General features: G+C 47.0%; 1 protein-coding gene across 2 annotated transcripts in view; it reads right to left on the bottom strand.

Annotated features, from left to right (window-relative positions):
* Positions 1-12527, bottom strand: part of PHF12 (PHD finger protein 12) — a 48290-nt gene that overhangs the window by 17456 nt on the left and 18307 nt on the right. For both annotated transcript variants that reach the window (XM_084747948.1, XM_084747947.1), the window contains 3 exons: positions 6601-6673; positions 3607-4000; positions 85-205 (listed from right to left, as the gene is read on the bottom strand). In XM_084747948.1, coding sequence (XP_084604074.1) covers positions 85-205; positions 3607-4000; positions 6601-6673 — 588 coding nt within the window. The remainder of the gene's footprint in view (positions 1-84; positions 206-3606; positions 4001-6600; positions 6674-12527) is intronic.

Here is a 12527-nt window from a genome sequence, read left to right as displayed (position 1 = left end):
TGACAAAGGAATGAACAAACAAACAAACAAACAAAGCATGCCCAAATCCATTTGCTGAATGTAAGCACAGGAAAAAACAGTTACCTGTTACACGTGAAGCAGACTCTAACCGGCAAGGGCACTAGGCCGTTGTGATCTAACTCGTGCTGCGTCCTCTTCACGTTCTTCCCTGTGGTCTCCTCCCTTCTTCTCCGTTTGCTAGAACCTGGAAAAGAAGCGCGTGGTGCTGAGCTGCCCTCGGCTGCAGGGCTCCTTGTTGGAATGTGAAACACTAAGTGAAAGAACAGATCCACGCGGAAGCACGGGCATGATTCAGACAGATTTCTTTCTGAGGACCCTAGGGCTGGTTTCAAGTGACAAAAAAGTAAAAAAAGTTAAAAAAAAAAAAAAAAAAAAGAAAGGAAAAGGAAAAAAGGAGACAGACACAAGGCAACCAGGAGCAGAAGTCATCTGCTTTGTGGCAGAAACACAATGATTTTACCAATATATAATAATCACAAATCTGTGATGGTAGCAACACACACACACACACACACACACACACACACACACACACACCACACACACACACCACACACACACACCTTATATATACATCCAAGATACAGTCAACAAAGACTAGTCTATAAAGATAACTGAGCAATTCAATCATCTTTCTTTCTGCGCAACCCTTCCCCCACCTGAGACAGGGTTTCTCTGTTTAGCCCTGGCTGTCCTGGACTCCCTTTGTAGACCAGGCTGTCCTGGAACTCACTGCTAACGACCTACCTCTGCCTCCTGAGTGCTGGGATTAAAGGTGTGTATCACCATGCCCGGCTTTAATCACGTTTCTATAGAAACTAGAAGAGCAGGTCCCATAGGCAACCCTGACTCCCCGCTTTGACATAGGCATTGGCTGACTTGGGACTTGCCCCACAGGCCAAGCTGGCCTAGAATTCAGAGAGCCACCTGCCTCTGCCTCCTAAGTGCTGGGATGAAAGATGTGTGACAACAAGCATAACTATATGTACCCTTAAAAAACTATGTGGGGACACACATACCACACTCATGTGTAAAGATCAGAAGATAGCTTTTCTCTACTTCTAGTTTTACGTGGGTTCCAGGGACCAAACTCATTAGGCTTGCATGGCAAAGGTGTTTACCGTATGAGCTATCTTGCTAGTAGCTTGACAGGCTCACTCGCCCATCCATCCATCCATCCATCCATCCATCCATCCATCCATCCATCTTCTTCCTCCTCTCTCATGAATCCCTAATCTGACCTCAATCTTAGACATATACTTTCCTGCCTTCCCATGCTGGGATTAAAGGCTTATACCACATTTGGCATATACGTACTTTTTAAGCCTGCCAATTTTCTCAGTTTTTTGCACATGTACCTGTGTGTGTGATGTTGATGTCAGATGTTTTCTTTGATTGTGCTCTACTTTATATTGAGGCAGGTTCTTTCTGTGGAACTCACCATTTTAGTTTGTCTCGACAGCAAGTTTACTCCATCTCTGCCTCCACAATCTGAGATTACAGGTAGGCTATGGCGCCCACCTGGCTGAAGGCATGGGTTCTGAAGATATGAACCCCAGCCCTCACATCTGCATGGCAAATGCTTTACTCTCTGAGCCACCTTCCTAGCCCTCTTTTGTTTTTTGGGGGCTTTTGTTTTTTGTTGTTGTTTTGTTTTTTGAGATAGGGTCCCATTCTGTAGCCCAGGGTGGCCAAGAATTGATTCATGTATGTAGCTCAGGCTAGCTCTGAACTCTTGACAGTTCTGCTTCTGCCTCTTAAGTGTGGAACTGCAGGCATTTAAGAGAGCATGTCTAGCTAATTTCATTTTCCGTAGGAAGAAAAATAAAGATCTAGAAGCACTGTCATATCAAACAGAAGCCATGACTTGATTTTCTTTGTAAAAAGGACAATCTGATAGTAGCTATCAAACCTCCCATTACAGCCATGGCCTAGCTACTCTAATATTAGGAACTTGCCCTATAGGTATATTCACATCTTAAAGGCGCACAATGATGTATTTACAAAGTTATTTGCTGAAACACTACCTTTGTAATAAAATATTAGGAGGGGCTAGAGAGAGAGAGCTCAATGCTTTAAAGGACTGGCTGCTGTTTCCGAGGACCCGAGTTCAATTCCCAGCACCAACAGGGTGGTTCAAACCATCGGCAACTCCAGTCCCAGGGGATCTGACGCCCTCGTCTGGCTTCTGTGGGCACCAGGCACACACATGATACAGAAGACATACTTGCAGGCAAAATACTCATACACATAAAAATAAATAAATTAGAAAACGTATTAGGAACAATTTAAATGGCAATGAATAGAAAACTACTTAAATCAATTACAGTACATTTATACAATGGACTATTATTGAGCCGTAACAAAAAACTAATGATTTGCTATATGAATGTTAAAGCCACTGGACTGCATTATCAGGATAAAACCCCCCAAACTTTAGAGCAGTTTGTATGTTATACTATTAGGGAGAGAACACAGCGTATGTAGGTACTTGCTTGCATACGAACCCTCTCCCCTCTCTCATGACACACAGGAGTGGTTAACTATCTGCAAAGGGAGGAGACGCAGGGTAAAGTCCAGGACTCTGTGCATGGTGAGGAAGTGCTCTACCACCGAACTACATTCCTAAGCTTTGCTTTTTTTCATTTATTAAGAACTAAAAACATTTAATTATGTGCATATATGTGGGCCATGGGTCTGTGGGTGTGAGTATGGGTGCCTGCCGAGGCCACAGGTCAGATCCCAGAGGCTGGAGTGGGGACAGCTGTGAGCTGCCCGATGTGGGTGCTGGGAATCTGGAAGAGAAGCAAGTGCTCTTAATTGCTGCGCCATCTCTCTAGCCTCTCTTTTAACTAAGTTTTAAAATGTATTCCTTTATGGGTATGAGTGTTTGCCAGCATGTATGTCTGTGCACCATGCGCATGCCTGGTGCCCGTAAAGGCCAGGAGAGGGCGTCAGGTCCCCTGGAACTGGAGTTACTGATGGCTGCGGGTCACTATGTAAAGGCTGGAAACCAAACCTCAGTCCTCTGCAGCCCCCAGTGTTTCTAACGACTGAGCCATCTTCTTAAGCCCTTTCTATGTTTTTGAGACAGAGTCTCAATACGCAGCTCAAGCTGGTCTCAAACTCATGATCCTTTCTTTTTTTCTTTTCTTTTCTTTTTTTTTTTTTTTGGTTTTTCGAGACAGGGTTTCTCTGTGTAGTCTTGGCTGTCCTAGACTCGCTTTGTAGTCCAGGCTGGCCTCGAACTCACAGCGATCCGCCTGCCTCGCCTCCCGAGGGCTGGGATTAAAGGCGTGCACCACCACGCCCGGCTCATGATCCTCTCTTATCCTCCCAAGTGCTGAGATTATTGGTGTGCGTCACCATACTTGAAAAGACACAGGGGACAGGAGACAGAAGAAAGTGGGAAACTGAATAGGGAATATGACAACCAAAACCTTTGACGCTCTCTCCAGGCAGAACCAGGAACAGGAACAAAGGACAGTGGCTGCAGGCAGTAATCTTGCAGGCAGCACTGCTCTTTGGCTAGATGGTACCCTGGGAGGCCAGGGCAAGAAAGGGAACGAGGATGATGTCGCTAACCTGGTAGTGCAGTGGTACAAGTCAGTTCATTGGGCAACTGAAATTGGGTAGGGTTCCGCTCCATGGCGGCAGCAATCAGCAGCTCAAAAGGCCGCCGCAGCTGGGGCTGCACAGAGTCCGCTTCTGTTGCTACTGGCTCCTCGTCCACGTCAATGATGTCCTCATCGACGTCGTTATGCTCAGAGGTGGGGGTCTCTGTGCTGGCGTTGGATGTGGGGGTGCCAGGCCGGCTGGCTCTCCTTTCCAGGATCCGGGCATGGGCAATGGCCTTGAGTTCAGTTTTGCTAGCTGATCTGTCCAACAAGTCAGTGTCACTGCTGGGGGATGTAGTCCGTTTGCTAGACTTGTCCACCAGTCCATTGACGTGGCCCAGCTCCTTTTTCTGCTCTCGTTTCTGTGCAAATGAATAGGTTGGCCCGTCATGAAAAGAACAAAATAGAGGTGGGTATACAGTGTTTTGCTAGACCACTTATGAAAATTACAAAGTCCATTACACATCACATAATCATCCACCTAGGTGCTTTAGGTGCAGCCTATTAAACTTGAAGTCTTATTTTGTGTGTATTGGTGTTTTCCCGTAACCATGTGTTTTTCTGATATCCACAAATGCCAGAAGATGGCCTCAGGCCCCCCAAAACTGTAGGAGCTGTAGGCAGTTGTGAGCCGCCTCGTGGGTGCTGGGAAGGGAACCCCGGTTCTGGAAGCGCAGCCAGTGCTCCTAACTGCTGAGCCATCATTCCGGCTGTAACCGAACTCACCAAAATCAAGACAACAAGGCACCAAAAACAGTATGGAAAGTTTGAAAAAAAAAATGCAATTCATCCTATAATACTTAACGTCTATATACACACAGGGCAAGCAGCTAAAAAACTAAATTTAGTAAGAACAAATTCCGTGAGATTAAGGTCAGAACAACACCACAATGCAAACCAAGGTCTTCGTCACTTGCTGGGAGCATCTTGACTATGAAAGGCCTTGAAAATAGTTTTAAATAGAGAAAAGTCTGCAAAGGCTAAACAGGCCGAGAGCTCAGTTCTCAGGGGAGCTGGCATGGAAGGGTGCCGTGTGGAGAGCACCAACGCAGCAAGCACGGTGCCCAGGAACGCTGCCTTGCAATCTTAACTAGAAACCCTGGAAGTGACACTTCTTACAAGGCACGAGGTGGAAATGACTCCAGTGCACTCTGTAGGACTGGGTCACTGACAATACATTTTTCTTCAAGACTAAAATCACAGAAGCGCTGTCCTACTGATCTCCAGTTAGCTGGGTCCTAGGCAATTCAGAAACTTCTCCTTTAGTGAAAGCACTAGAACCTTTGTCCTCTTACAGATGTGGTGGCAATAGAGAGGCCTGCATGTCTTAGAGGCCTGCATGGCTCTGAGCTGGCAAAGGACCTAGCTTCCACTAGGAATCACAACAGGACTGACCACCGGGAGCTCATGAGGTCCAGAGGGGAGCACTGGTGCTGCTGCTGCTGAGAGTGGAAAAGGCAGATTTGGAACCATTAGGTACAGAGGTCTATGTGAAAGTGGGCCACAGCAGCATCTCAGGAGAAATGACCTATGCTAGGAAAAAAGCATGCTAATCCTAGCAAGCAGCACTGTTTCCAGACAACTCAAGACATAGCAGAGCTTTAGAATGAGATAAAATTTGGCTCCAAACTCAGCTCTGTCCATTCCTTTGGGTCCTTGGAAAAGTATTGTGTATTTCACAGCCTCCGTTTCTTCCTCTCCACGACTCAGACCCACTACCAGGACAACTTACAGTTGCATGAGTTAAGCAGAATAAGAGTAAAGCACCCGGCATACAATGGGCACCAAGTTTTCACCTCTTTTCGTTGGCGGATCCCAGCCCCTTTGAGCCTAGCTTCTTTGCACGGTTTTCTGAATGGACAAGGCCACACTCTACGGGGATTCACAGGACAGCCAGGTTTTTGGAGGCCAGGAAGCCTGGGTTTTGGACCTCAGTTGCAATCAAACTACACACAACTCTGGATAGTGGTTGATTTGGCTCTGGTTTGCTCTAATGGGAACCATCATACAAACGATGGGAAACTAATGCTTCTTCACCCCTTGAAAGGTTGAAAAGAGTTACACACATAAACCGCAATCTCTGGATCAGCGCCTTCTGCTTCTGCAATTGAGGAAGTCTTCACCAACTATGACATCATGTTGGGAACCAAAAACAGCAGTGATGTCACAAGAAATTTTCTGGTTACACAATTAGTGTGGGAAGAAAACAGGGTGGCCTACAGACAAATTCTCATCTACAGTCTTTAATGTGAAGGTGGGATCAAATATAATCTGGTGGTTACACACCTATCCCCCAACCCCCATAAGAGAGGGTTTCTCTGTGTAGCTCTGGCTGTCCTGAACTCAGTGTGTGACCAGACTGGTTTCCTGAGTGCTGGGAGGCGTGTGCCACCACACCCGGCTCCTACTTCCTTTTTTGATAAAGGAAAGTTTAGCGCTCGCTCTCCATTAAGCAAAAAAAAAAAAAAAAAAAAAAAAAGCAGAAAACTTCGAAGTAGAAAATAATGAGCCATACTCAAACTTCATAACTAACAGAGCAGAGAGAAGGGGGACAAAGAGAAATCAGACAGTCAGGGCAGAGGGTTCCAAATCCACTCCTCCAATACAACTGACCAAGCCTCTGGAGACCCCATGGAACTGAGGAGCAACCTTCTCTTTTGGAGCCACAGATAATGACACCACGCTCAGGCTATTTCCTAAGAGGCCAATAGGAGCAGACTGCCTGTCACTAGTGACCAACCATGGCTAAATGAATTAACATACTCTTCGGCCCTCTTTCATATCCCACGGCTAGAGTTTCAGGCCTTAGAGCAAACATAGAGAGTTATGACAAGTCCAGAGTCAGCAGAGACAAGAAAGGATGAAAATACCCTTAGGACCGAGCCACCTTAACTCTGAAGCATCGGCGCCCTGTCCTAGATCTAGCACCCTGAGTGAAGCCTTCAGAAGGTAGCAGCATTACCTTTCGGCGAACAGTGCACCGGTGACACATCCACTCCCCGGGAGGCAACATCTCTTCACTCAGTGGAGGGTTACTGTGGGGAAAAGACAAGGGCAAGACTAAGTGACTAACCCTTGCAGGCAGCTTAAAATAGATCTGGCCCATGCTGCACACCCTAAGCTACTGCTCTGGCCAGTTCTGGAGCACTGCTAGAGCTCTCACGTCCTTCAAAATGCCTATGCAACAATCTTTGTAACCACCTCATCTTAGAAAGAGAAGCCAGATGCACAGCTACTGACCCTGGGCTTACAGGAAAAGGCGTCAGTACTAGTCGACAGCTGGAAGAGCCATTCCCAAATTCCACACTAGGCCTCACCAACAGGTCTTCCACACTGTTTTCAGAGTCTTAGTCCAAACCCAACCTCCTCTTTTCTCTATAGCTCAGAACTTTGTCATAGTCCACTCTAACCTGGGAGGCCGCCTCAGGTACCCAGACCCTCTAGTTAAATTGACCATTTGCCATTTCTTTTCTTTTCTTTTTGCCATACCCTTCTGGTAGGAAAGCTGTACACCCTGAAACTATCCGTTCTTGCTCTGCTCAGCCCATGGTGGGCTCCCTGGTTTTGGTTTGTCTTCCACCCACAAGTAGTCCTTTGCTCTCCTCTTGAATTAGGTTTGTCTTGTGACTTGCTTTGTCAAACAGAATGCAACAGACGTGATGCGGTGTAACTTCCAAGCCTGAGTCTTAAGCAATCTGTAAACTCCAATCTTATATGTTTGGAATGTTGGGTCTCAGGGCTCTGCTGTCATGTCAAGAGTCACAGGGAAGAGGTCTGCGCGCTCCAACCAATGGCTTCAGCTGAATTCCAACAGGTCGTACCAACTACTGCTATGAGTCACCTTGGACACAGCAGATCAGATGAGACTCCAAATAATTGTGGTCTGGCCAACTACATGTGCAACAGAAAACACCCAAGTGAGCCCAGCTCTAGCCTCAAGTTTTTGAGAAAACTAGTTTCTGTTTTGAGCCACTGGGTTTTAGTAGTCTGTCATACATTAATAGATTACAAAATATGGCTTCTCCATCAGTTCTTTCTAGATTACTCATAAATCTTATGCTTCCTGAGAGGCGGTTGGGTTCCTTTGTTCTCTGTGTGTGGGTGTGTGCATGGAGTGCAAGTACCTTCAGACTCCAGAAGAGGGCGCTGAGCTCCTGGAGCTGGAGTTACAGGCAGCTGTGAGGCACCCAATGTAAATTCTGGAAACCAAAGGCAGGTCCTCTGAAAGGACAGCATGCACCCTTAACTTGGAAGTAATCTTTTCTAGCCTGTGTCTGTGCATTTTTAATAAAACAAAGACTGAATTAAAAACCAGAGCTAGGCGGGTGGTGGTGGCGCACACCTTTAATCCCAGCACTTGGGAGGCAGAGGCAGGCAGATCTATGTGAGTTTGAGGCCAGCCTGGTCTACAGAGCTAGTTCCAGGACAGTCAGGGCCACACAAGAAACCCTGTCTCGAAAAGCCAAAAATGGAAAACAAACAAAACAAACAGACAAACAAACAGCGCTAGATCAAGCATGACAGCAGCACACTCCTAAACTCCAGAATTTGGAAAGCTAAGGGGAGATCTTGATTTTGATGCCATCAGGGGCTACATAGTAAGGTACAGGCTAGTACTTCAAATCAAAGAGAAACCCAGGCCAGACAAACATCAAACACTCAAGATGTGCAGCATTGACCTTACAGATCCTTCGGGCCATTCATTCCCATTGAAGTTACGTTACAATTTTATCAATTTCCAGAAGAGTCGCATTTATATTGCTCATATAACAGATATCTTGTTTTAAAAGCATGATTCCCAGCTCAACACCTGGAAATGCATAAGAAGTGTAACTTTTGGACCGGGAATATCAGTTGGCAGACACTTGTCTAGCGTGCACACATCAGGTAGGACTCCCGAGGTGTGAGCAGGAGGAGCAAGTTTCAAAGGCCATCCTTGACTGTCCGGGGAGCTCAACCCTGGCGGTGTTTTAATTTTCTTTCCAGAAAGAAAAAGAAGTGCAAACTCTAGGATTTAGTAACTTGCGTCACGGGCACAAACAAACACCCCAGCAGCCAGGTGTGGTGGTGCACACCTTTAACCCCAGTGCTCAGGGAGTCAGAGGCCAGCCTGGTCTACAAAGCAAGTCCAGGAAGCCAGGGCTACACAGAGAAACCCTGTCTCGGGAAAAACCAAAGAGAAAACAAAGCTGTACAGAACATGGCTACATCCATATTTACACTTAAGAAATTCCTGCCTTTGGTTCTTAGGAGACACTTATTTGGAATGCCAAGAAAATAAGAGAAATATGGAGAGAGAGGGGGAGAAGAACATTCCATAGTTATGGGGACTGGCCTTGGCCTCCGGGCACTCACTGCAGCTTTGCCACGTCCCCCAGGGTACACCTGTCAGCCGCCCACCATTCCTCCAAAGCTCACTGCTTCCATCCTTCCTGTTTTCCTAGTGCAACCTCTGGAGTTCTGTCAAGCAGAAACTAGTGACAGAGTGGCCTGCTGGGACAGGTCTCCCAGCCCTATTGGATCACAAGTAAACATCACTGGTAAGATATCTTCCCTCTTCTCTACTCTCCTTCTAACAGACCATGTCTAAAGTACCGAGATAAACGTGCCCTTTGTGAAGGCCTACAACAGCTCCACAGCTGCCACAGTAAAATCTACGTCGGTTTTCACCGCCCTTCTCATCTGTCTGCTGGCACGGCACTGAGACACCCTGTGTCAAACACGGAACACGGCACTGAGACACCCTGTGTCAGACACGGAACACGGCACTGAGACACCCTGTGTCAAACACGGAACACGGCACTGAGACACCCTGTGTCAAACACGGAACACGGCACTGAGACACCCTGTGTCAAACACGGAACACGGCACTGAGACACCCTGTGTCAAACACGGAACACAGAGAAGGACAAGGCAAGGGGGTATGGGCTTAGATTTTTTTTTTTCCGGCCAAGCTGTCAATGATGTGTCGGCGTCCTCTTAGGATTAATTTGATTATCAACGTCGCTAGCACAGTGATCTGAAGGAATTCCGGAGCGGGGCATGTACTGGCACGTATCTATAACACCAAAACTCACTAAAGGGAGGCAAAATAGCAGGTTTGGACGAGAGTCTAGGCTACAAAGCAAGATCCTGTTTCAAAAAGGCCCCTCTTCCAGTCTCGTCCTATCGCTCTTCTGATTAAAAAGGCCTTCAAAGCCTGGCATGGGGGATCACATCTGTAACCTTACCATTTAGGATGCTTGGGGCAGGAGCATCATTTGAGTTTGAGATCAGCCTGGACTACACAGTGAGGCTGTCTCAAAACACTGTCGCCCACCCCCTAACGTCTTAGTAAAAACAGGCCAAAGGGATGCCCTGGGTTTGAACTGCCTGGACATAAGGTGTGAGTTGCCACACTTGGCTTCGGATGCTTTTACTCGTTCTTCATTACCGCACTGGAATAATTTTTATTCTCAATGCACAGATGAGGAACTAATATATTTAAAACCACGGAACCAGTTTTGTTTTGTTTTGTTTTTTAGCAAACTTAGAACCGCAATCAGGTTCTTGGCTCTCAAATCTTGAAATTAAGCTATTTTCTTCTTTAAGACACAGCCTTGTGAAGTTTCACTAAACTTCGGGCTGCCTTTGTTCTCCATGTAGGTGAAGGTGACTAATCTCCGAACCTCTCATCTTCACCTTCCAAGAGCTAAGACTACACGAGCAAATGCTTGGCTTAAGACCAAGCAAGCATTTTTGTTGTTTTAAAACAGAGCTACCTTAAGTTTATTCATAAAAGAAACCAGCCATCTACAGATAGTGTAGAAGGTCATACCTGCCCATGTGTCTTCACATTCATAGACAGACCCATTCATAGGGGCCTGAACTGAGCTAGCTACACTTGTGGCCTTGGTTTGTGCTGTAGCCTTTGGTTGGCAGCGCCTGTGGCCCTTGGTCAGGGAGCCACAAATCCTTGTTCTAAGCTTGGGGTGAGTTTGTGATTGGGGTCCTTTGGCATCCTGGGTGTAACCCCTCAGGCTTACAAAGGGTCTTGTTGGTCTTGGCACGTGCACTCACTGCCTCTGCGTGGTCTGACTGCAGCTCCCTCAGGCTCTCTTGTTACTACTTGGCAAGATGTTCCTTAGACACGTGGGGCCGATCACTCTATCACAGCTTTGTCATTGGAGGTTCTGGATTCCATTTCTGTGCCTGTTTTGGGACAGGTTGTGTGTGGCGTGATTCTTGGACGTGGCCATGTCTGTGGAGTAACCTGAGTACCCAAAAGAATCTCCTGGGACCGGAAGGACCAAGCTGTTTTAAAGAACTGTTAGTGCTACTCCAGCTATTTGGAGACACAGTGCGGTGCCTAGCAGAGGACCTTACCCTCCAACATGAGTGTTCCCCTTTGCCAGTCAATCAGCACAGTGGGCACCACACAGCTGATCACCTACCCCATCAAAAACAGAGATCCAGAGAGAGGATCAGAAGAATTTATTTGTCCACTCAAACATTCACAGGACACTTATGCCAGGCAATGTGCTAAGTGTTGGGATTTTAGACAGCAGCTTTTTCCAGAAATCACAGGAAGAGGAAAAAAGGTACCTAGTATCAACAGCACATTTACTCAGCTACAAGTCAGTTCTTCCAGACAGACGCACACCATCATTTGGTATCTCAGTGGGCAGCGCTCTATCACTCCTAGTTTTTCTGTCAATGCTAATTCAGCCAGTGACACTTTAAAGATGGGCAGTCAGCGAACACATGGATTCTAGAGGAAGCCAAAATCGAAGAAGCATTTACTTCTGTGTTTGGAAACAATGATCTGACAAAGGCTCTGGGAGCGGGGACAACTTTCCTAGATGGGTGTTTAAGTACACAAGAGCACTGCAGCATCTCCACCTGTGAAGCACCCATGTCCTAGGATGACTCTGTCCTAGCAGTGTCTTCGGTCTTGCAAAACTGCTAACTCTTTAGCCAACAGAGCAAGGGCCTCGACTTCATTCTCTGGCTTTGATATAGCACCCGGAGCTTGGGAGATGATCAGCTGGTAAAGCATTTCCCACACAATCATGAGGACCTGCGTTCAGTGCAGCACCCACGTAAAAACCAACCTGGGTATGATGTGCACACATGTCATCTCAGTGCTGGGAAAGCAGGGGCAAGTGGAGTCCCTGGGGACTTACCAGTCAGCCAGGTTAGTCTAATAGATAAGCCTTAGGCCGATGAGCAACGCCCTGTTTCAAACACCAAGATGGATGGATCCTCAGGAATAACAACCAGAGGTTGACCTTTGACCTCCACAAGTGTGTTCGTATATTAAAACTCAGTATTCATAGATTGCACATGCAACTAAAAGAAAAGCCTTTTGATTATGGAACAGCTTTTCTGTTAGGCCAGAGAACCCAACCCTGCCCCCTCCCGCTCCCGCTCCCAGGGTTTCTCTGTGTAGCCTTGGCTGTCCTGGACTCACTTTGTAGACCAGGCTGGCCTTGAACTCACATTGATCCACCTGCCTCTGCCTCCTGAGTGCTGGGATTAAAGGCATGCGCCACCACGGCCTGGCTTGATATTACCTTTTTCAAGACAAAACAGTTTTTGGAGACAGGGTCTCACTATACAGCCCTGGCTCACCTGGAACCTCACGCATAGATCAGGCTGGCCTTGAGCTTACCGGCCTCGACCTACCAGGTGCTATGATTAAAAGCATGTGCCCTAACATCTGCCCCAAACCAATACTTCTTACAGCCAACCTCTGCTGCCTGACTCCAACACAGCTAAACTCGCACGAACAAATTCAAATGGCCCGTCTCTCTCACTGAGGAATGTCTAGATTGGTCAAACTCTGGAGTCAAACAGAGAAAACTATAGCCACCTCTTGCTGGCTGGGTCACTGAGATGCCCACAGAC

Source organism: Acomys minous (assembly GCF_964271855.1).
Source record: "Acomys minous genome assembly, chromosome: 12".
Taxonomy (NCBI): domain Eukaryota; kingdom Metazoa; phylum Chordata; class Mammalia; order Rodentia; family Muridae; genus Acomys; species Acomys minous.
The sequence above is the reverse complement of the archived record's forward strand: the minus strand, read 5'-3'. Positions and strand labels throughout refer to the sequence as shown.